The sequence below is a fragment of the Mauremys reevesii genome, linkage group 6, assembly GCF_016161935.1.
Source record: "Mauremys reevesii isolate NIE-2019 linkage group 6, ASM1616193v1, whole genome shotgun sequence".
In the NCBI taxonomy this organism is placed as follows: Eukaryota; Metazoa; Chordata; order Testudines; family Geoemydidae; genus Mauremys; species Mauremys reevesii.
In genome coordinates, this window is record NC_052628.1 from 45,300,620 (window position 1) to 45,326,078 (window position 25,459).

A 25,459-nucleotide genomic window follows, 5' to 3' on the forward strand; every position below is an offset into this window, starting at 1 on the left:
GCTGCGAAGCGAGCGGGCTTTTCCCCCGGGGCGGGCTCGCCCACCCGCCCGCCACACACAGTTTGCGCGGCGGGACTCGGCGCCCCAAACTTTCGCACGGGCTCGGCCCCGCTGGGCGCGCCGCGGACCGTGTCCAAAGCTGCCGAGCCGAGCGGCAGCAGCGGCCCCTGGCCCGCGGCGGGGGAGGACCGAGCGAGCCGGGGAGAGGCGCGCAGGGGCTCGGGTGGGGTATTCGCCACTGCGGGCGCTGGCCGCCTCCCGGGGACTCCGGCTGCCCCGGCCCGGCGCGGGGCGAGCAAAGGTCGCTGGTGAAAGGAAGCCCGGACTGGCGGGACCCCAGAGCCACTGGGTGCTGCGCTCAGCCAAATGGCTGCACAGGTAAAGCGGGACTGGTTTGTCCGTGTGCAAGCCCGGTGCTACCGGGCCAGGGCTCTTCAGAGTCCTCGTGCTCCGAGAAGCCTTAGTGAGTATCCCGGGGCTGGTGTAAATCCAGCCCGGGCCCGGGGTGTAATAGAGCTAATGAAGTGAACACCAATCACATGCCTTTCTGGGAAAACGGCTGGCACAGACTTACCAGCCACCTCAATGTGAACTAATACTTCCCTGCGCTGCTGCTGCGCTCGCTGATACCAGCTGCGGGGGCCGGTGCCCTGTGGGTCTAGGCTAGAAGGAGCAAGTGGTTCTTTCTCAACCCGGGTATGCGGAAGTCGGGGGAGGGGGGATACATCAGCTCATTTAGATAGCTGCCCACTTTTACAACAGGCTACCCAAAAAGCACTAGCGACGTCAGTACAAACTACAGTTTCATACAATGACTTGTTTATGCTGCTCTATACACTGAAATGTAAGTCCAATATTTATATTTCAATCGATTTATTTTATAATTATATGGTAAAAATGAGAAAGGAAACAATTTGTTCAGTAACAGGTGCTGTACTTGTATTTTTAAGTGAGGTGAAACTTGGGGTACGCAAGAGAAATCAGACTCCTGCAAGTTCTTTGAGGCAGGAATGTTTGACTCTGTAAAGTGCCCTCTACATTTTTTGGCACAATATGTACAGTTCCTGGCCAAATTGTTGCAAAAACGGTTGCATAATTTAGGCTCCACAGGCTGTATTTGTGCTGAATGCTCCTTGAAAACTTATTAATACATGTAATTAATAATGAATATTCTGTGCCAGGTGTTGCACCGGGATGGCATGGAACTTTTGTTTGTTTGCTTTATTAGCCATACATTTGTAATTGTAACTTGTCATTGGAGAAGATGTATGTACATATTTACAGGATAGCTTGTAGGAATTATATTGTGTGTTTACATTTGCTGCTTGTGCCTCAGCTCTATGCACCACATCTGTCACTCCATTTAAATAAATGAAACAAGGAATGGACAGGGTAAGTGTGTGTGTGTTTGGGGGTTGGGGCGGGAGGGTGCATGTGGGCCTGATTCTGCACTTACCTGCATCAGTTTCACACCAGTGCAATGTCACTGACTACTCCTATCTCATGTAGATGCAAGCGGGAGGAGGATCAGAGCAGTGAATTCAAAATCGTAGATCTTCTTTTTTGTAGTTAGTGAAAGATATCAAGAGTTTTCCTTCAAGATGGAGATTCCGTGTTCTTGTCAGTGGTGTATAGCTGGAGATTTCTGACAGGAATACTGGATGGTTTTTAAAATTAATTTGAGGAGAACTGTTAGGCTCGTAAAAATGAAGGACTGGTTTTACTGGCTGTGGTCAGGCATTCCGATTACTCCAAACTCATTCTGCTAATGCACTTCCAGTCTGACCTGCAGCACTCATGCCTTACTGTTCCAGTCTTAGGCCTTTTTATGAGCAGCAACCATTAATCATGCCAAATTCTAAGTGGTATTGTAATGGGGAACTAAAATTTACTAAGGAGTTGTTTTTTATCAATAGATTTTAGGTCTCTGCAGATGAAAGGCTAGTGTAGGGGTCAGCAACCTTTCAGAAGTGGTGTGCCGAGTCTTCATTTATTCACTCTGATTGAAGGTTTCGCGTGCCAGTAATACATTTTAATGTTTTTAGAAGGTCTGTCTCTATAAGTCTATAATATATAACTAAACTATTGTTGTATGTAAAGTAAATAAGGTTTTTAAAATGCTTAAGAAGCTTAATTTAAAATTAAGTTAAAATGCAGAGCCCCCAGAGTGGTGGCCAGGACTCGGGCAGTGTGAGTGCTACTGAAAATCAGCTCGCGTGCCATAGGTTGCCTACCCTGGGGCTAGTGCATTATTCTATAGTAGCACTTAGCTTCCTAGTATATTTATTCTTGTTAAACTCAAGACCACTTTTTCCTAGTAGAGGTAAAAAATGTTAAGTGCTAATCTAGTCAGGAGAACATTTCCCCCTTGAGAAGAGGAGTTAGCGGTAAAGAGAGTTAGTGAACTCTCCTTTTTCCATGCTGCAAACCTGATCACCTCATCCCACAGAAAAACACATGAATTGGGCCATGGGGAGTAAAATTACCCAGGAAGTTCCACATAATAGGCCAGATCCTTGGCTGATGTATATCACCATTGTTTCATTTACTTTCATGAAGCAACACTGGTTTACCCCAGTTGAGGATCTGGTCCACAGAGGTTTCCCTAAATTATTCCAGGGGCTGTGTAATGAACAGAGGGTTCCACACATATATCATGAGGTCTGTGAGGCTGGGTACATCTGTGCATAGGTGCTGAGCCTTCAGCCTGGCTGTGTGGCCCCATGATCCCTTTACGATTCTCGGTAGCACAGCTTTATTGGAACCATGCTGCGGGAGCGTCTTCCACCAGCAGCTACTGATAGCTCCTTCCCCATGTCCATGAATGACGATTTCAAGGTCTAGAGAGGGAAAGTGAAAAAATTCTTTCAGCTTCAAGCTACATTAACTGTTTTACAGATTCCCATGAGTCTTGGAGAAGGCAATACATGCCCAGCCTCTCTCCACTTGAGGATCTCTGACTTTGTAGAGAGGAGGAAGGGGAAGAAAAAATGGCAACATGGGTCTCAGAGCAGGGTTGTTGGAACTAGGGGTGCTGGGGGTGTGGTAGCACCACCTAACTTGAAGTGGCTTTACAGGGTTTACAATTTTGTTCAATGACTTTCAGCACCTCCAACATAAAAATTGTTCCAACGCCGCTGTCTCAGAGGATGATTAGGCCCCTTGTAATTGTAAATCAAGAGTGAGAACAGAGATGAGAATTATTATTGCAGATTATTTTAAAGAGAAAATGGGCCAACATTTTCAAAAGCACCTGAGTGATTTAGAAGCTTAAGTCCAATTGAAAAGCAATGGGACTTATGCTTCTAAGTTAATTAAGCGCTTTAGAAAATTTGATCCATGATGTGCTGGGTATTGTGCAAGACAAAACAATAAGACCATCCCTGCTGCAAGGAGTTTACCATCCAAAAACAGATGCATAAAAGAAGATGCACTGGGAGACCCAGTTAACTTAGTGTAGGTTTCTAATGATTCCTCCCCTCTTATATAGTGCTAGGGTAGAGTGTAGATATTGTGTGTGTGTATATATGTCATATGGTTTTGCACAAATTACGATGTTGCCTTTCTGATCACAATAGCACCTCTGAGGTTGAAATCTATTTCTTTCAAAACACATATGAATCAAAATTTCAAAAACTGAACATCTGAGCAAAATTTCTCGCTGCTTGTACCTGCAACTGATCTGAAGAAATAAAGCCTGTTTCTCTCCCCACTTATATAGGAACTGCTTACTAGTGGAACTCCATTGACTTAAAGGGAGTTACTTCTTTTTTATACCAGTGTTTCTGAAAGGGTACGTCCACACTGCCCGCCGGATCGGCAGATAGCGATCAATCTATTGGGGATCAATTTATTGCGTCTCGTCTAGACACAATAAATCGATCCCCAAGCATGCTCCCGTCGACTCCAAAACTCCACCAGGGCGAGAGGCGGAAGTGGAGTTGACGGGGGAGTCACGGTCGTCAATCCCACGCCGTGAGGACGGGAGGTAAGTCGAAATAAGATACATTGACTTCAGCTACGCTATTCCCATAGCTGAAGTTGCGTATCTTACATTGACCCCCCACCTCCTCCAGTGTAGACCAGGCCAAAGTAGAATTAGGCCCAATGTCTTTCAAAGTAACTGGTGTCTAATTTAAAAAAAAAATCTTTACTTGCAGTTCTCCAAAACTGTATTTTTCAAGTTTGCCACATTGAGCTACATCACATCAGGTACCATCAGGGGCAGATATTATGTTCCATTGTATAATGTAACAAGAAAATGAGTGATAGCATAATGTGCTAAGCCTCAGTGTATTAAGTGGTACATTTGAACAACAGGCTGAGATCAAATTTTTCAGATGCTAAATGTTCTTTTACATAGTTTTCCTGCTATAAGGAGAAATTCTGAGCAAGTGTCAAACTCAGGTCATTGTGGGTATTTAGAAGATGTCAGCAGTTAAAGACAGCATGAATTGTGTGAAATTACTGCTAAGAATGGATAGTAGAGGATTTGCTACAGTGAAATCATGAAACCAAGCTGTTTAAATTATGAACTAAATATAAGCAGCTAAAGAGATGTGCTTATTACATAACACTTCCACAGTTACTGTACTTTGTAATTAACATTTTAATTTACTTTTTTTTTCTTTGTAGGGAGGAGTGTTCCCCCTGGTCCTCACATATACATGGCTGCACACTCGATTGAAACATAGTTAAAGAGGATACTAAAGCTTGGAACACTGTTTGTGGGTTCTGGGAGGATGGAGGAAAAGAACTACTCTTGTGTATCCAGTCAGTCATGGTGTCCCTCGAGCAAAGCTTTCTAGAACACTTTCCCAAGGAAAGACGATAAAGCAAAGTTCAAAAGGTAGGTTTAGACCGAATGTTGATTTGAGCAATGTTGTTGACTCAGCAAGTATAAGTTGGAGTGGTGAGGATTTCAACATGTGTGTGGAATAATAGCCCCGAAGTATCTCATCCACAGGTAAAGTTCAGACCAAAGAGTCGATAAGGAACTCAGTAGTAATGTGAGCTGCTTCATGCTGACAGAAAACTTGGGGGTAACTAGCTGAGGGTGGCTGGTGAGTCACTGTTTCCCCTTCCATTGCAGCTTAGCAGGAAAGCATCATCCTCTCTTCTTCTAATGCCCTCTGCAAACACTCCCCAGTTTCAGCCGTGTTAGCCTAATTTTCACCTTCATGTCTCATGGGAAGCATATCAGGTTATGTTTAGTTAGAAGTCCAAATATGGATTTAGATGCTTAACTTTTAGGCAACTAAGTTTTGAAAATTTGTCCATTAACTATCTCTTTACTTATCCTTAGGCCTTATACTTATTTCCCCCCCTCCTGCTAGGTTCCTCATTTCTGGCCCCCAGCTGGCATGACCCAGTAATTTGGGGAAGAAATAAGGGGAAGAAATTTGCCTACTGAATCTTAGGTATTGCACCTGAGAGGTCCCACAGGGGGCCAAACCTAAACTTTGCTTGAGGGGAAGATGGGCTGGTGGTTAGAGCAGTATCCTAGGACTCAGGAGACCTACATTAATTTCCCTGCTCTGCCACAGACTTCCTGTGTGACCTTGGGCAAGTCACTTAGTTTCTCTGTGCCTCAGTTCCCATCAGTAAAATAGTGATAATAGTTCTTCCTTCCCTCACAAGGTGTTGTGAGGATAAATATATTCAAAAGCATCAGGCAATCAGATACTATGGCGATTTGGGCCATATAAATACCTAAGACGGATGGAAAAGAACATACAGGAAGTTTAAAGAACATGCAGACAGGTAGGACTGAGAGACAGACAGACAAGTAAAATAGTTAACATTGGGTGCATCTGGTACTATAGAAAAATAGAAATAGGTCTGTGCATCACAGACAGTGAACGAACCTATGCTTACTGCTGATATAAAGTATTAGCATGCAGAGCTACAACTAAGTCACATATGGCACCCATAAAAGACAACCACAGTTAATTTTGGATAAATTAGCAATTTCCCTGCATCCTTTCTCAAAGGTAAGATTTAAACTAATCGAAGGTAAGGTCAGAAAGTTCAGTCCAACTACTGGAGTGTTCCACTAGACTCCAAATGCTACTGAATGGTTAGAAGCAAAAGCAGAAATAAGATGCCTCTTCTCTGCTCTGTATGTGTTTCTGGAGCGCTGTGGCACGTTGTAAAATCTCCTATTTGTTCCTTAAGGCACCATACAACTGTTAAACCTGCAAGAGCTTAAAACTGGGCAAGGATAATGAATGGATCATTCAAGCATGCTCCAGTCTAAAACTAAGGCACTACAACAGGACACGTTTGACATATGGAGCCCCACAGCTAGAGGCCCAACAAAAAGCATGTGGGCAGTAGACATATGTCCCTCCACTGAAGCTCTCTGCCAATCACAGAAAGCATATGCAATGCATTAGAAGAACTGAATAAGAATGTGGATGATACACCACAAAGCAGGTGACAATAGGACCAGATACTACTATTTAGACAGCTACTGTCATGGGGAAAACTCAAGTTGGTAAACCAGAATAATCAGGCAACTCTTTATTTTATTTATTTAGATTTAACACCAATACAAAAATACTCATACAGAAGCTCTGAGGCCATTAATAATAATTATACTTGCAATGACAGTAATGACCATTCAGGAGCATTAAATGCTAATATACAAATAAATTAACTCTGCCAGCCAGCAGCATTAAATAATCAAATGGGGATAAACAGGTTCCTCAGCCAACCAATTTAAAAAAAAAAAAAAAAGCTTGGAAAAGCCAATCACCACCTCTCACTTCCATCCCAGGAACATATTCTCATCCTTCGTCTATCAAATAGTTTGATTTGGAGGGAGCAGAAAGAGACCCAGAGGCAAGAATCTGCCTTATTCTGCAATACTGTTAATGGAAATACGTCAACAGATTGCATTGTTGGGGGAACAAGTGTGTATTAAGCAACCTGAGATTGCTGGATCTGCTAACTGGGGTCAGAAGGGAGAGCTCATGACATTTATTGAAAGGTGGGTGCCTGGGGGTTGGTCATAGTTATTATTTAGATTATAGTAGTACCCAAAATGTATTAGGCTTTTCCAAGCAAAGACCAACAAAAGGTACAGGAATGAGATGCTACATACAAAGGATCAGGGTGACCTTGGTACAGCTTATTAGTTGCAAGTCGGTGTTTAAATTCATTTAATTCTAATGTTAAACATATTGAGGCACCTGCCCCCATCAGCTTCCTCATCTCCACCTCCTTTCCACACTATTCCCTTGCTTCAGTTCCACTGTCCTAACTCTTTTCCTCCCCCTCCTCATGTTTCCTTCTCCTCACTTAAATGAGCAGTTCACTCACATGAGCCCAGTTCCTGCAGAATGTCTGCAGAAAGGCTTCTCTGTAAAAGAAGAAGGATGATGTGGTGGAATTGGCACCTACCCTCCTCTTCTTCTGTGACTTAAATCATGGATACCTGGCCTGCCTCCCCTTCTTTCACAGAAATGGAGACTGAATTGCACAATGGTAATGTTCTTAGAGGATGGTGAATTTCAGATAGTGAGGAGGAGAGAATTCTGCCATACAGAGGGTTCAGGTTTTCCAAGAGTCCAGATTTCTGCAGCAGCCTGTATTGCATGCTGCTCCACCACTGGCCAGAATAATCACTCTCAACCAAATATAAGATTGGATATGTGGATGGAGAGATGAGTCTGAAAGAGAGATACAGCAACCAGCTATCAATCTGGCATGCCACCAAAACAAGAGTTACCTCACGTGTGACCACACCTGCCAAGATCAGTGGGACCTCCAGATTGCTGGTAATAAAAGCCAAAAGCAAGTTTATGTAAATGGTGACCTGAGGGAAGTAGTTCCTGGATTTTGCGTTCTGTATTTCAAGTACTTAGAACTCGGGCTCTAACTTAGGTGCAAGAGACAGAGTGGAAGCTTCCACAGGAAAGACTGGCAGAGTGCAGGGCAAGAGTGCTTGTGGGGGGTGGGGGGATTACCTGACCTACCATTTTACAGCTGAGAACCACCACCACCTCCTCCTCCCCTAGCCTGCAGTCCTGATGCGACCTACTTCCCCCTATTGCTAGTTCAGGAAGCAGCTAGACGCAGCTGCTTGTGTGGGAAATAGGCAAGAAGCAGTACTGAGCATAGAATGGCCTAATGCAGGAAGGAGTTACCCAGAAGAGGTAGGAGGCAGTCCTCTGTTCTTGTGTACAGTCCATGTATCTACAAGTTGGTGGTCCGTGAAAAGGTCATTGGCATCTCTAAGTTTCACAAGGAGCCTGGGATTTGCTGTTACTTTGTGTACATGCAGTTTATGGTAACAATGTAATAATAGTTTGTAATGTTTTACTGCAACTCCTATCTCCCAACAACCCAAATGCTCCCTATGTAAATCGTTAGAGTCTTAGTCAAATGAAATGATGCCTAAGTCTGGGTCTTCAGATATAGCCACACCACAAGCCCATAGACTATGTTTACTATCCTCTTCTGGTTATTTAAGTCCATAAATGTGTATAGTTCATTTGAAGCCCAATTTAAGCCTTTCTTGCCCTGCAACCCAGCTGAAATAGCAATGCTATCACTGAGCTGGTCAAAACAATCTGCTGCCCAAGGCAAAACTTCAGTGTGCTGCCCCTCCTGGAACAGACTTTTGGGGTGGGAGGTTATGTTGAGCCATCTGTTGGTTCGGTGGTACCCAGTTCGTCTATAGCTAGAGTGACCCATGCATTGGTGCAAAGCCCTTCTGTTCTTGATTAATGCTGAAATGCACCTGCAATCTTGGCCCTGAAATTCCAGGCTCTGTTGCTGCCCTTAGCAATTTCAAGACAGTGAGCCTCATTCAGAACTTGTGTGCCAGTTTTATGCCACTTAACTCCACCGACCTCCCAGGAGTTACAACACTGTAACTGGAGAGTGAGGTCAGAAACCGATCTAGTGCTCCTAATTGCCAGAGCACTCACAAGTAGCTCGAAGAACTTAGATACCATTGTGATAGGCCCTATGCATTGATTAGATAGCTAGAGTACAAAGAATGCATGAAAAAGGAAGGAAATAAGATGATGATATTTTTCCTGAGTAGCCTATAAACAAAAAACAAACTTAAAATCTCTCCAGAGAGATTAACCCTAACCACAATGGGGACACCCATTATCTTCTAGCTGCCATGAAATGTTCCTAGATATCATGTAATAACTCCATGCAGTACAGTGGAATTTCCATCTCACATAGCAGGGTTTCGTAGTATAGTGTATGCTAGCTTATAAGGTTTCTCATGCAGTGTAGTCAATAACATTATCTTCTGTTCACAAACTATGGGCCAAATTCTTTTCATATATATGGTTCCCTTAACAGGATGCTTGCTGCTGAACATAGTTATTCCACCTGGACTTTGTCTGGGATACCAGGATTAACACACAGATTCTTTAAAATGTCAAGTGGGACTTTTACTGGCTACCAATGGCCAAGACATAAGGTTTATGTTAGCCTCTGAATTAACTGCATCTGATGTCAGCAGAACCCCTGGCTCCTCCCAGCTGAACCCTTCCCAGGGATACCTGCGTTCTAATTTTAGTTTGATTTTCCAAATCATCAGCTGCGCACTCTAGTCTAGAGATTTGCTGTCAGGCAAAACAACTATAATTGACCTCTGTGATCTGCAAGTGGGCGCTCAGAGTCAATAGCATTTAGTTATACACCCTGGACTCAATTCTGCTCTCAGTTACACCGGTGAAGCCCAGCTGCAGGGGGCAGAATTTGCCCCCCCATGCTTGTGAGGGGATTCATTTTTTGTTAAATGTGTACTTGGAAGAATCTTGAGCTGCATTCATGGCTTTCTGACTGGGATACGCTCAATACCCTTTCAGTCAGCAGTGTCCAACGTTTGTAGCGTAACAGTAGAACTTCTTACTTCAAAGAAGTCAAGAGACCACAATCCACCCTTAGGGGTGACAGATTCTCTGCCTTGTTTCACTTCCTTTTTGCCTCTCAGGCTGAGGAACAGCAGGAGAGGGACAGCAGCTGTTCAGCGTGCTCCCGCCTCCCATCAGGATCCTGGCTGTAGTGGAAACAGTGGGAGGCACTCGGAGAGATGAGACCCCTGAATGCATTCAAATACTTCCATTTAGAAATCACAGGGCATGGCTCTGGGAACACACACTGAACTCCTAGTCAAATATACATTTTCTTCTTAATCCAATTGTCTCTGAAGGCTACGATTTAGAGCCTGGAGGATACAACAGATTTCATCTCTGATAAGCTGCAGATACGCATGTGTCAAACAAAAACGTCTTCAGATGAACTGCCCTGGATTTGAACATTCTATGGACATTGGTACCATAAAATGTCAGTGTGTCTGGGGAGGGCTTTTTAACTCCAAACAGCAACCAAGACAGTTTGGTGTTATCAGAGCTGTCTGCTCTCGGTGGGCAGGAGAGTGGAGAATCCCACTAGGTTTGCCAAGGGGGCAGGGTTGAGCCCCCTACAAAAAGTGTAGGGGAGCTGTTCCCCTAGAGCCAATGGATCGTCTAATATCCATATAAGATCTTGGGGGAGAGCCACACGGAAGTCCTGTGCTGCCACTCCAGATTCAGAGCCCCTGTCCTCCTGGGTTGCTGACATTGGATACTCCCCCACCCATTGCTGCTTCGAAAACGCCTTTGGAAGTGTATGTGTTGTGGGGAGGAGGCGGTTTTGATTTCCCAGCGTAGAAGGCGACCGAGGCTGCTGTAGCTGGATTTGTTGTTGCTGGGTTGAGGGAATGATGCGTTCCATTGGCCCTCCCTTTCTAGATTCCTCCCCACAAGCAGCGCTCTGGATCCATGGAGGGTCCTTCTACAGGGTCCAAAGTGGGGGGATGGGCAGAATCGGAGGAAGGCATCAGTGAAAGTTGTTGACTCCTGCTCTGCGCAGAATGGGAGAGATCAGCGTACAGAGAGTCCTCTCTGTGCTTTGATCTTTGAAGATCCTATTGTGAAAGAATCTGACTGGCCACCCACAAAGAGATATTTGGAGAAGCTTGTGGGGTAGGCTGTGCTAGGCACATGGTGCTGTATTTAAAGAGCTGTGACTCGGTTGAGTCACTGCAATGATTATAATACTTTAACTTTATTTAGTATATTTCTCCAGGAGAATCTCAAGAGCGGGTTTCTGTTTACATTGTGCAGTGCCTTGTCTGGGGTTTCTCAGTGGGTTGGTCTATAGACTAGTATGCTAGGTGGGGCTCTGTATCTCTCAGGGTACGTCTACACTACGGGATTATTCCGATTTTACATAAACCGGTTTTGTAAAACAGATTGTATAAAGTCGAGTGCACGCGGCCACACTAAGCACATTAATTCGGTGGTGTGCGTCCACGGTCCGAGGCTAGCGTCGATTTCTGGAGCATTGCACTGTGGGTAGCTATTCCGTAGCTATCCCATAGTTCCTGCAGTCCCCCCCCCCTTGGAATTCTGGGTTGAGATCCTAGTGCCTGATGGGGCAAAAATCATTGTCGTCTGGGTAGATCATTGGTTCTGGGTAAATGTCGTCAGTCACTCCTTCCTCCGGGAAAGCAACGGCAGACAATCATTTCGCACCCTTTTTCCCTGGATTGCCCTGGGAGACGCCATAGCATGGCAACCATGGAGCCTGTTTTGCCTTTTGTCACTGTCACCGTATGTGTACTGGAAGCCACTGACAGAGGCGATACAGCAGCGCTACACAGCAGCATTCATTTGCTTTTGCATGATAGCAGAGACAGTTATCGGTCGTTCTGTACCGTCTGCTGCTGTCATGGGTGCCCCTGGCTGAGGTCGGCCGGGGGCGCAAAGACAAAAATGGGAATGACTCCCTGAGTCAATCCCTCCTTTATGGTATCTAAAAATAGAATCAGTCCTGCCTAGAATATGGGGCAAGTGTACTAGAGAACCAGTGTATCAGAGAACCAGAGAGCACAGCTGCTCCGTGTCAGACCCCGCAGAAATGATGAGCTGCATGCCATTCACGGGGGGTGCCCCTGCAACAACCCCACCCGTTGCTTTCCTCCTTCCCAACCTTCCTGGGCTAGCGTGTCAGTGTCCCCTCCACCCCCATTTGTGTCATGAAGTAATAAGGAATGCAGGAATAAGAAACAGTGACTTGTTAGTGAAATAAAATGAGGGGGAGGCAGCCTCCAGCTGCTATGATAGTCCAGGCAGGACATTAAGTGGTGTGGGGGAGAGGAGCCCAGCATCCCGCTGCTATGAGAGTACAGGCAGGCCATTAAACGGTGCAGCGGAGAGGAGTCTAGCATCCCGCTGCTACAATAGTCCAGGCAGTACAGAAGCTTTTTTTTTACACATGAAAGGGAGGGGGCTGATGAAGCTCAGCCCCCAGTTGCTATGATGAGGACGGTTATCAGCCGTTCTGTACCATCTACTGGGAATGACTGGGATGGCGCCCGCGGCCAGCCTCACCTGAGGCCAGCCAGGAGCACTCATGGGCTGATGACGAGAACGGATACCAGTCCTTCAGTACTGTACCGTCTGCCACCGGGAAGAGGGGAGAGGATGCTGCTGTTTAGCTCTCCAGCACCCCGTCTACCAGCAGCATGCAGTAGACATAGGGTGACATTGAAAAAAGGCGAGAAACGATTTTTTTCCCTTTTCTTTCGGTGGGGGGGCGTGAAGGGTGTAAATTGACGACATACACCCTGAAACACCTGGGAAAATGTTTTTGACCCTTCAGGCACTTGGAGCTCAGCCAAGAATGCAAATGCTTTTCGGAGACTGCGGGGACTGTGGGATAGCTGTGGGATAGCCCTCCCTCCCTCCCTCCATGAGCGTCCATTTGATTCTTTGGCTTTCTGTTACGCTTGTCACGCAGCACTGTGCTGAGTCCCTGCTGTGGCCTCTGGAGATTTTTTCAAGTGCTTTGTCATTTCGTCTTCTGTAACGGAGCTCTGATAGAACAGATTTGTCTCCCCATACAGCAATCAGATCCAGTATCTCCCGTACGGTCCATGCTGGAGCTCTTTTTGGATTTGGGACTGCATCGCCACCCGTGCTGATCAGAGCTCCATGCTGGGCAAACAGGAAATGAAATTCAAAAGTTCGCCGGGCTTTTCCTGTCTATCTGGCCAGTGCATCCGAGTTCAGATTGCTGTCCAGAGCGGTCACAATGGTACACTGTGGGGTACCACCCGGAGGCCAATACCGTCGATTTGCGGCCACACTAACCCTAATCCGACATGGTAATACCGATTTCAGCGCTACTCCTCTCATCGGGGAGGAGTACAGAAACCGGTTTAAAGAGCCCTTTATATCGATATAAAGGGCCTCGTTGTGTGGATGGGTGCAGCGTTAAATCAGTTTAACGCTGCTAAAATCGGTTTAAACGCGTAGTGTAGACCAGGCCTCAGTAGGATTTCAACACCTTCTGCATTGTTGTATTAACTCTTAGCTTAGTAAAATATTCATTGTTTGTCCTGCCTCTCTGGCTCTGTCTACACTGGGATTTTTTGTCCCGATGTAACTACATGAGTGCAAACTCACAGTATAGCTGCACTGCACTGCTGTACATCAAGGGGTCACTCTGTGTGACTTAGCCAGGTGAATTACTGGGGTAAGATGTACAGGTGTAAGCCCTGTTTTGCACTGGTGTGCAAATAGCTGGGGTTTGCTCAGGTCTAACTACATCAGTGTTGCTACATTGGTGCCGACTTCTATAATCTGCCCAAATTGGTGACTGACGAGGAACAATCGCTGCTAAGGAAGGACATGATCCTGTTCTTGGACTGGATTTACAGCAGTGAAATTCGACTGACTTCGGTGGAGCAGCTCCTGATTTACTCTAGCATGAGATGTGTCTGGCTAGTATCCTACAGACAAAAAAAATGGGGGTGGCTCGGGGGGGGCGGCTAGATTGTGCGTTTAAGGTTTGTCCTTCCTTGTGGGGGTTAGATGCAGCTGCACTGCAGGCGAAGCCCCTGGGGAACTGCAAAATTCCTCCATGGCCTCTGGAGGAGTGCATGGTGGAGTGGCAGCCCACCACCAATTTGAAGGGCATAGTGTGTATCCAGCTGAACATCGATGTCTGTACTGAGAGGAGCAGGCCCTACCCTCACTCAACCCCCTTTGGGTTGGCTACAGCCGCTTGGGTTAGCCTGGAGCATCCCTACATTCAGGGAGTACAAGGACGGTAACTGTAGTTGACCCCTGTTGCAGCAACACAAGGAAGAGAAAGGCTCCTCCATTTTCTCTCTCTTCTCCCTTATCCACTTACACAAGGCCATCACAAACTGCCCCAGATTATTGTGGTTTTCATACTTATAAAGCTGCTCAAACCTGTGACTTGCAAAAACCCCACAGGAACAGAGGAGGATGCAGCTGTGAATCCACCTAGACTGGTCTATCAGTGGCCAAACCCACATGCAGAGAATAGCATAATAGGTGATGTGAAATAAGATGCCTGTTGGTGGTTTCTGCTCTGAAAACCTGGCAGTTAGCAGTCAGCACTTACCTTGAAACACGATGGTTCATATGCTCTTTCCATACTTGTATCCTGTCTCATGTAACTGTGGATGCTCTCATTAGCCAGATAAATACCTAATCCTACAAAGCTGCTGAGCTCTTGGCCTCTGTGCTACAACATATAATGAGCCTGTCACAAGGTTAGAAAGTGTTTCCTCAATCAGATTTAAATGTGTTGCTTATCAGTTTATGGTGGTCTTGCATTATGTGGAAAGGTAAATAGAAGCACTCGTTTTACCTTCTCTCATTGCTATCTACACTGCTAGCAAGTCCCCGCTCTAACTTAGACAGGCTGGATAGTGAGTGCAGAGTAGTGAGGGCTACAAGATGTAATAAGCCTTCGCTGAGTCCTTAGGGACTATCCTTAAGCAGGTAGATGAATTACTACACCTACCAGGTGGCATAACTTTGGTGGGACCCAATCAGATGGAGCCTTCAAAAGAAGGTGGTGACCTCCCACCTCCTTTCCTACCATAACAATCCTCTATATAAGGGGAAAAAAATATTGACCCTGCATGCAACACATAAGGAAAATGGAACTTAATAAGAGGAATGGTATAAGCACCAGAGATATGTTGTTAGGCACAGCCAGAGATTGGATTAGATAATGAGAGGACCAGGAGAAGGGTAAACTTGGGCATTTCTATTCTATTCTGTATAGCTTCTTATACCACTCTCATCATCATAGTATCTGAGCACCTTCCAGTAGCGCATTAAGCGTCATGACTAAGACTACGATTTTGTCACAGAGGTCATGGAAGACATGGAATCTGTGACTTTGAAAGACCTCCGTGACTTCAGCCCCAGCAGCTGGGAGCTGCAGGGTCCCATCGCCTCCCGCAGCAGCAGGGAGCTGTGAGGTACACCTGCCATCTGAGGCAGCGGGGGCTCCAAGCCATCATGGACAGCAGGGGTATCCCGCAGCTCCCCGCCACTTCAAACAGCAGAGGGGATACCCCGTAGCTCCCCCTCCCGCATGCTTTGTGTTTGTTAGGCCAGGCAGGTTGAAAAAATATCTTGTGTAAAATAGGCAAGTTTGTGATGAACTCGCCCCAAGAAAGCCTGGTCTGCTGCACAGATGAGGTGGACATCTCCTTTCTGCCAGAGAGGTGGAGTTGTCAACCACAGTCTTCCTCTGAGAGCTGTAGGCAATCTTTTAGATATGCTGAGCGCAGGCCACTCAGCATCTTTAAGATAAGAACAGAGACCTTGAACTTGACTTTATGTTCTATGGAAAACCAGTGTAGGGAGCAAAGACAGGTCTGATGTGCTTGTGGTAACCATGTTGCTAAAGAGAAGTGCCGCAGTGTTCTGTGCTAGATGGAGTTTCTTAAGGGCTAATGGCTTCATGCCCAGGTTTATCCCATTGCTGTAACCCAGATGGGAAGTGATGAAGGTCTGTCTGAGGCCAGCTCATCATCCACCAGGATGGGACAGGGTCTCCTAGCCAACAGGAGATGGTAGAAAGCATTTCTCGCAGATGCTGCTATGTGAGAGCTTAATGTCTGCGAAGAATCCAACAGCACTCCTAAGCTATTGACTAAATTGACCAAAAAAAAAAAAAAACCGCAGTGGAATTTAGCAAGTTTTAAAAAGGGATTTTCTGAATGACCAGCTTATGGCCATTCAAAGTAATCTCAAGCATCAGGCGTCCTACTGCCCTTACAGTGCTTCAGAAATGCCATCTGATTTTTGGTCATAGAAACGTACTTAAAAGATTTTCTGGATGGAAGTGCAGACGTTCACCATGCTCCTTCCAAGCACACGGGCCGGTTAAAGGGGTGTGGGCTTCCACATACCAAATCCTGCCGGCTCAGTGAAAAAAATGCATGTGGAATTAAATAAGTCACCAAAACATTTAAAAAATTAAACTACCTAGTATGCCTAATCAATTTATAATCAGTGCTCCTGAAATAACACCCAACATTTAAATAAAAATAAAAAATCAATAGACACTCTAAGTATACTAAACCTACCCTAACAGAACACCTGCTTTTCCAAGCTAATAATAGCTTTGAGTATATTAAGGCCACCACTTTGCAAGACATGCATTTTAATCTCACCACTGCTGCAGGCAATAATATCATTTATTGGCCTGCAAATAAAATTCTACAATCAGCCCTTCGGTTCCAATTACCCTTTAATTGGACTGTCTTAGCACCTAATCAATTTTTGAATTTGCTTTTACTCCTACCAAAGGTTCAAAAAATTTCTAAATTACAAGGGCAAATTCATATGCTCCAAAATATCTATCAGATTAAAAACTATGCTTTTCTTACAGCCTATAAAGTGTCTACTTTATATACTAAGTATAATGTATTGTGTTCTGTGACTAAAGTTGTACAGCAACCCCATTATATTATTACAATAAAAATGTTAATGCTTTTATTGTTGTTGTTTAGTTTAAAGTTAAGTTATTGTTATTGTAAAAAATGTACTAATAATAGCACCTTCCATGTTCATACTAACCATGCTTTGTTATTGTATTTAATTAAACCCCCAAAAGTTATACCATGTAAGCTAAAGTCAAAAATACAAAGTTTAATAAAAATAAAAGTTTAAAATTAATAGTTGTGCTAAAAGCACAAAAGTGGGGAGTGTGGAAGTTGGGAAAAGAGCAGACATCTTAGTCTTCCAGGAAGAGCAAGAGTCAGGCTAACTCTAACAGCTAATAACGTGAGACTTCCAAGCAGGGCCTGGGCGAGTGGAAAAGAACTGTAAAAGATGCTGGTTTTCGACCTTGTGTTAAATCAAAATAAAATGCAAACTGTAGCAAAAATTGCTAAAAAAAAAATGTAAAATAACAAAAAGGAATATGTATAAACAAAATGCAGTTGTTGATCATTTACTGTATGTCACAAAAGGCATAAATGCTTGCCTTAATTGTTTATCTAATGGAGACCTGCCTCGGGAGGGGAACCCCTGCCCATGAGTACTCTCCCCTTGCAAGTGTTTATAAAAAAAAAAAAACCTGCCTCTGGCATGTTGCAACCAACCTCACAGTAAGAACTCGTTTTTTTCCCCACAGCCCTAATATTGTGTAATAAGTGCATCTGAATTATTTGCACCCTCAATAAATGTCACTTGGACTTCTGAATATATGGTTGCACCTGCAGAGCAGGTACATAGACATCTAAGTGACTAATTGTACCCACTTATAATTGTGCCCACAATTTCATCCTTTGAAGTTTTTTGCATTTGTAAAATCATGAGTGCAAAAACAGAGTCTAGTTAAACCTGGGCTGAAAATGTGCACCAAAGGACCCATTTTGCTCTCACATAAACTCTCACTGAATTTGATGGGAGGTTTGCTCTTATAATTGAAATCTGGATTAGAGGCACAAGGGGATGGACGCTTGGGTTCAGCTATACGGGTGCAGGAATTGAGCTGAGGAGGGAGGAAATAGTGGCTGTAAGCCATCTACAGACCCTGCCCCAATCCTGGAGCTAGCTGGAGGTTGTTTTGGACTCTAGGATAATGTAGAGCAGGTCTAAGGCGAAGTTGCTACAGAATTATAGGTCATTAGGAGTTGTTACACCAGCTCCTTTCACCCACCCACCTCTAGCCTGCCTATGACATGGGGGGAGTGCTGGCAGGGGCGGCTCTAGAAATTAGGCTGCCCCAGGCAGCGCGGTGTGCTGCGCCGCCCTTCCTCGGTCCCGCGGCGGGTCCCCTGTTCCCGCGGCTCCGGTTGAGCTCCCCGCGGCAGGTCCACCGGAGCCCCGGGACTAGCGGACCTGCCGCAGGCATGACTGCGGGAGCTCCTCCGGAGCCGCGGGAACAGCGAACCTCCCGCGGGCACGGTCCGGCGGCTCCGCTTTAGCTGCCGCAGTCATGCCTGCGGGAAGTCCAACCAAGCCGCGGGACGAGCCCCCCTCCGCAGCCATGCCTGCGGCAGGTCCGGTCGTCCGCGGCTCCGGTGGACCTCCCGCAGGCATGACTGCGGCAGGTCCACCAACCCAGCCTGCCGTCCCCTAGATTTGGCCGCCCTAGGCAACAGCTTGGTTTGCTGGTGCCTAGAGCCGCCCCTGAGTGCTGGGGATAGAAGTATAGAGACAGTTACACTGGCTTTATGCCACCTATGGATTCCCCTAATCCTGGAGCCAGACACTGTGTTCAAAAGCTATTCTACAATCATCTTATTTCATTGTAGGTACCTATATAGTTATTAGTGTATTAATCAACCCATTCTAAGGCTGAGATGCTCCTAATCTTGTAGCAGTTTTGCAAACCAAGAATAGAATAGTACTTCCTTTGCACATTTCCTGAAGAAGGCTTTTTCTCAGCAGTTTACACGTGTATCCTTTGCTGACTGTTCAGTTCCATATTTTTCAAATTCAACAAAACATACAACCATAAGGTAGCAAAGCTGTCTTCTGCTCTTTCCTTTCCTATTAACCACACATCAATACCAGCAGTAGCTAAACAGTTCCTTTTAGGGAGAAAACATTGCAGACTGCTCTACGCATGAGCAGTTCCATTAAGAGGGAAAATGGAATTATAACTAAGACCGCACCCAGATGCAGACTCCTGTCTCATTTTAATCCAGTAATAGACATGATGCTCTTCACACTCTGCTGCTGAAAGCAAAAAACATGTGGAGAAAGGATCATTGTGCTTCACTTTCATTGCAATAAAACCTAAGTTTGAAAGCTGTTACATAGCAGATGGCTTTTAATATGCAGTTTCACAACTGAGACCTCAGCAGTTCCTTTGCAGCAGTCTCCCAGAGCTCCAGGAGGCAGAAGGTGCATTGTGTGCTCCCCTCCATTGCTGCCAGGGCTATGACCCAGTCTCACCACCACTTCCTTTACAGCAGTTGCTGCCACCATGCAGGAGCAGCCCTTACCCCGCAAGGGTCTTACGTGCCAGGATCAGCTGTACCTGGAGGTGATGGGGGGAAGTGCCTTTCCCCTCCTGTCCCCTGTACACCCACACGTTGGCCAGCCCCAATGCTATCGATAAAGAGGATGCGCTGTCTGATTTTTAAAGCACTGGCTTTAATTCTTTATTTTTAATTTTTAAAAGCAATATTTAAAATATCTGAACAAAATAAATATCTACTATCAACTGACCTGTAGAAAAATAACTATAAGGTTCTGATCCTGCTTCCACTGAATTCAATAGGATTTTAGCCAAGGGGCTAAATTCAGCCCCACCTCCTAATAGCACAGAGATGAAAATTGCACTTCTGCAACACCCCCAGGGACTGCTGCTGGTTTCGTCCTTGGGGGAGCACAAGTGGAGATGAAAGGGAGTTGGCAAATCAACCATGTGATACAGACACCCTTACTCAGGCTGAATAGTATCTTACTCTGCAAAGTGTTCCATTGACTTCACTGGGCTAATTCAGCATGAGGAACGGGTTGATGCAAACAAGGCTGGCAAAATCTGGCCCTGAATTAACATGTTTATGATTTGCTGCTACTAAGTGAGGTTTAATATAAGAAAATAATAAAGAGTTCTCCATGCCCTATCTTTCTGCTATCATTGTTTTTAAGCTGAAGCTAAATGCAGTTTTGTTTCTGGCAGAAGCTGGAATTATCTTTATTGTACCCTTCCATGATTAAAATCTCACTATATTGCTATCTTCCTACAGAATGAAGAGATATAAGTGTCCCTTCAAGTATCCCATGAGACAAAAGATCCTGATTCTGTTTTTAACAGTGTGGCTGCTTTCACTTCTGAAACTCCTCAACGTTGAAAGACTCTTATTCCCTCAAAAAGGTATTTATTTAGTTGAGCACTTTTTAAGCACTTCTTCTTATGTTAAAAACAAATACTCCCATCTTAGAAACAACTTCCAGTATGAAATTAACTGTTCGTGTATATACGAACAAGAACCCAGTGAAATTGGCAAGAGTTTAGAGATAAGAAGAAAAGACATCATTGATTTAGAAGATGAAGACGTTATGGCTATGACCAGTGATTGTCAGGTGTATCGTACACTTAGAGGATACCACCTGAAGCCTGTTTCCCTGGAGGAGGAAAGTTTCCCGTTAGCCTACTCTTTGGTTGTTCACAAAGATGCAGTAATGGTTGAAAGACTCATACACACAATATACAGCCATCAAAATATTTACTGCATCCATTATGACCAAAAGTCTGCTAATACTTTCAAATGTGCTATGGACAATTTAGCTAAGTGCTTCCCCAATATTTTCATTGCATCTAAATTGGAGACAGTGGCATATGCACACATTTCTAGGCTCCAAGCTGATTTTAATTGTTTGTCTGACTTGATGAAGTTGTCGGTTCCATGGAAGTATGTTATTAATTTGTGTGGTCAAGACTTTCCTTTGAGGTCAAACTTTGAATTGGTATCTGATTTGAAGAAACTCAATGGAGGAAACATGCTGGAGACTGTAAAGCCAAGTAGCAGCAAAAGGGAACGATTCACATATCACTATGAACTTAAGAGTGTGCCTTATAAATACATGCAGATGCCTGTAAAAACCAACATTTCTAAAGATCCACCACCTCATAACATTGAGGTTTTTGTAGGCAGCGCCTATTTTGTTTTAAGTCGAGCATTCATCCAATATACCTTTGAAAAATCTCTTGCTAAAGATTTTTTTGAATGGTCCAGGGACACTTATTCTCCAGATGAACATTTCTGGGCAACCCTTGCACGTGTGCCTGGAATACCCGGGGAGATTTCAAGGTCAGCTCACGATATAACAGACCTGCAAAGCAAGACTCGCCTGGTGAAATGGAATTACCTGGAGGACCACTTGTATCCTCCTTGTACTGGTACCCATATTCGCAGTGTGTGCATCTATGGAGCTGCAGAATTAAGGTGGCTTATAAATTATGGACACTGGTTTGCCAATAAATTTGACTCCAAAGTGGACCCTGTTTTAATAAAATGCTTGGCAGAAAAACTTGCCAAACAACAGAAGGAATGGGTTGATTTGTCTTCCGAAAGCTCTTTCATGCACAGAAGTTCTGCAGATGTTTCACTATAGCGGAACACTACACTCAGTAGTCAGTGTTATCCGGAGTCTGACGCTCCATTGCCTTAGTGTGTAAAAGCCACCAAATCAGAATGCTCCTTCTGCACAAGTGTAAATGACGACACAAGGTGCAATGGAGAGTCAGCCCCCAGACGTGATGTTATATGTTATGCCCTTTAAGGATCATTGTATAATTCACCAAAACAACACTGTGTCCTTAATATTTTTCAAGGTGATTCTTATAAAAATCAGCTCCACTTTTGAATGTTTTTAGGGAGCTGTGGCACTATTTGTGGTAATGGAATGCTTCAAATTGAGCTTCCTGCACAATAGCTAGGATAATTCCTCATGTCTGTCCTCCTTATTCCCCTCTTCTTCTTTAAAAGATTTGAAACATAGGAAGGAAGATGTCCAGGTCTGCTACCTCAGAAAAGCTGGAAGGAAAAAACCCAAAACTAAAATGAGTCTAAAGAGAAAGTCTGATGACCACTGAGCCATAGGACTAATCCTGTGACCCCTCCACTCCCAGTTAGTGGGAGATGATGGTGCTTAGCCATTTGCAGGATTAGACCCATAACAATGATTTTTGCAATGTGAATATGATTGGATGATAGAAGAGACAAGAGATCCTGGAACCTTGCCCACTGCATTGGAAGTAGCAGTGTTCTCGCCTGTCTGTCTGTCTCTGTATTTAGTTTCCCCCTCTATTAATTTTATGCTTCATACACTTTTCTGTACCTGTGAATTTTGTGATGGTTGATAGAGGCAGCATTACACATGGCAGTTCTTTTGAAGTCTGTACGTATTCACCGGAAATGACAGCTTTCAGAGCTCTACCTAACAGAAATCAGTGCCAGAAAAACGTATTATTCTAGTTCAGTTGCCATCTCCTCCATTAGAAACATCCTCCTGCAAAACCACAGTCATTCAGGTCAGGGACACCATTTTAGGATGGTGCACTGGGTCTATGTAGATATAGTAGGTAACACATGGAGCTTTTAATTAGCTTTTAATTAACAGTTTGGTGTTACATTAAAATGCAAAATATTGACAAGTCCAGAATTTGTCCTAGCCACAGGCCGAGATCCTGAGTTGGGGCTGAGGTGCAGTCAGTGCAGCTCAGGAGGGGGCTGTGCAGAAGTGGCTTTATGCCACCTTTGTGCTTCCCTGGTCCTGGGCTGATCTGTGCCAGCCCAGGCTCCCACTTCAACTTAGAACCCACTTGCTTCAAATTGCTCTGGCTGCCAGTTGCCCCAAAGGTTATCCTAGTAGCCGTGGATCTTGGGGCATGATGGAGCCCTCGCCACCCCCCTTCTCTCAGCTATGTCCCCTACACTGGGGGCCAGGAGAGGTGGTGGTGTAGGAGTTTCTACAACAGCTGTTATAACCCCCAAGTCCCACTATGCAAGGGGAAGTCATCTGAGCCCTGGATCTGTGACCAGAATAGCTTTGTACTGTCCCAACACAGCCCAGGATTTGGCTCGCAGTGTTCAATAACAGTATTGCTCTTGTCTTTATCTATCCATAAACTGCTGCAGTAATACCATGCCCTGTTGTCTCATTTACAGACGGGACCAGAACTACCCTTGATGCACAGTCCTCATGGAAAGTGTTTAGCTGATTACATAAAATTGTGACTCAAACTGACAGGATTGAGGACATACTTAATTTGAGCAAGTTATTCAGTCTTAGCTTTAGCACATAGGGCAGCCATGGACTAGTCATTAGTGGTTTAAGAATGGCACTGAGGGTCAGGAATCATGGGCTTTCCTCCCAAATCTGCCACCAACTTGCTGTGTAGAGTCACTTAACTTCTGTGCCTCAGTTGCTCCATCTGTAACATGGGAATAATGCTGTTCAACCACCTTTGTAAAGCACCTAGAGATCTGTGGCTGATGAGTCTATTGTGGTTAAAATGATAGATTACAACAACTTCTTCTCACCAAAACGATTTATGAAGTCTCTATAAATGCATGGAAATTCCCTTGATGTTCTCACATAAATAGGAATATATTTTTAAAACTAAATGTAATTTAGGCTGGTAGCCTGCCATTACTCTTTTGGTGCTGTTCTGGTTTATCATGATAATATGGTGTATGGGGACTTTCTAGAATGGGAAGTATTGATCGTATTTACAGAGTTGTGCATTACCATGTTCACACTTGGGAACTCCAGAATATGTTGAATTATGCTGTCATATCATGAAAGGCCGTTAGGATGTCAGAGGGTCAAACTTAGGCCTTGTCTACACAAGACAACTTGCACCAGTTTAACTAAATCAGGTTAAAAATACATCTTAAGTTACTATGAGTCTGTGTGAACAAGGCCTTATATACTTCCTAGACCATGGAAAATAAGGGAATGTAGAAATGATGCTGTCTGCTGAGTTAGTGTCCCTGGGCCCCCATCATGCTACACGTTACCATGAAATATTTGTTTGAAGTGAAGTACAAGGTGTGCCCAGTCACAATGCTGCGAATTGTAAATATCCTGATGAATATCTGTTCTTTTTGATGATATAATCCAAAGCTCTTCTACCTTGTGGCATGACAGTCTACAAAATGTTTTCAAATATAGTCTATCCCCAAAATTTAAGATTATTTTTCCCCCTCACTTGTAAAATTTAACATTGGTTATACATAAATGTATAACACCCACACAGTATGCATGTATACATGCAGTGTCGAGACCCATGGCATAGTTCTGTGATAAAATATGAACAAAAAATCACAATCATTATGCATCTTTGAGGTCATCACCTGGCTCTGCCCCTCATCCATCCCTCTCTCTGTCTCTCTTCTGGGACTTGTTTGAAATGACTGGTATGACCCACCTATGGCTTTGCCATTCATGAGAAATGTGGCCATACCAAACATATGCTGAGATAAGTATAAAATTTAGAGTGGGCAGAAACTTAACTAACAAACAATTATTAAGCAGGTATTCTAATTCAATGGGGAATTTTTGCTTATTGAAGCCAGAAACTTCCCCCACACCCTCCACAAAAGCCTTCGATATAAGTTCTTGTCCATAGCATTTTCAAATGGAAAATATATTTGCATTATTAGATGGCCTCCCATACTTCCATCCCATTAAATACAAGGTACCTGCTCATGATCCCATTACACCTCCTGTGCACAGCTCCAGTAGCACAAAGCAGGTGGAAAAGCAGTTTATCTGGCCAGCTGGGGATTTTCCCAGAGAAGGCAACATGGCAGAGATATTACCAGCAGAAAGAGGGCATGCACATTGTAGAACATTGCTGCAGTTCCTGGCTGCCAGAGTAGCCTTTGCAGACAACACAGCTTAGAGCAATGCTCAAGTTGCTACTTGGACCTTCCAAGCTGTGCTGTGGAAGAAGAATTAATCCTCAGGATCACGCCAAAGATATTTTTAGTGGCTGGAAATGGGGGAGGTTGACAAAAGTGGTAACTCTGTACTAAGAAGCATTTTTTAAGGAAGAGGAAAAAATGACCAGTTTAGGAGACCAAGCAAACCTTCGTGGTGGAGGGCAGTACTTGCCAAGCGCCTCGTTGACTTTGTTCACGATTTGCCACAGATTTCATCAAAGGACATTATTGTGAATGCCACAATAAAGCTGATTTGAATGTGACAACATCTAAAATTGTCTTGTCTCCTCTCTCTACTATAGTTGTTATGATTCGTATACACAATAATTAAAGTACACATTAATTCACTTGAGAAAAATTCATATTTGGTAGATGTGGTCATCTGTCCATCCCCCACTCCTCTGTGTCTCTATCATACATACAGTTAATCAGAGGCAGCTATTTATTTAGTAACTGCTCCTTTTAACGGTAGAGCAGTTGAATAAGTATGATACATATGAGAGTCTAAAACAAGACCCTGCATCCAGACACCCTAAATCCTGGGAAAGTTTGGATCCAAAATTTGCAGCCCAAGCTTATCTCTGTTGTTTCATAGCACTGTTGCTCAGCAACTACAACTCAAGGTATTTAGACATTCTTTATCCACTGTTACCTGCACTGTCTCCATCTCAGAATTAAGAATGTGAA

The 25,459-nt window shown here is 44.3% G+C and overlaps 1 protein-coding gene across 1 annotated transcript; it reads left to right on the plus strand.

The window, feature by feature from the left end:
- GCNT4 (glucosaminyl (N-acetyl) transferase 4) lies at positions 1–25,040 on the plus strand. Its single transcript, XM_039544042.1, has 3 exons — positions 1–378; positions 4,636–4,849; positions 20,066–25,040. Exon 3 carries the CDS (start codon positions 20,067–20,069, stop codon positions 21,432–21,434), a length of 1,368 nt encoding a protein of 455 aa, XP_039399976.1. The 5' UTR covers positions 1–378; positions 4,636–4,849; position 20,066; the 3' UTR covers positions 21,435–25,040.
- Positions 25,041–25,459: the final 419 nt, after the last annotated feature.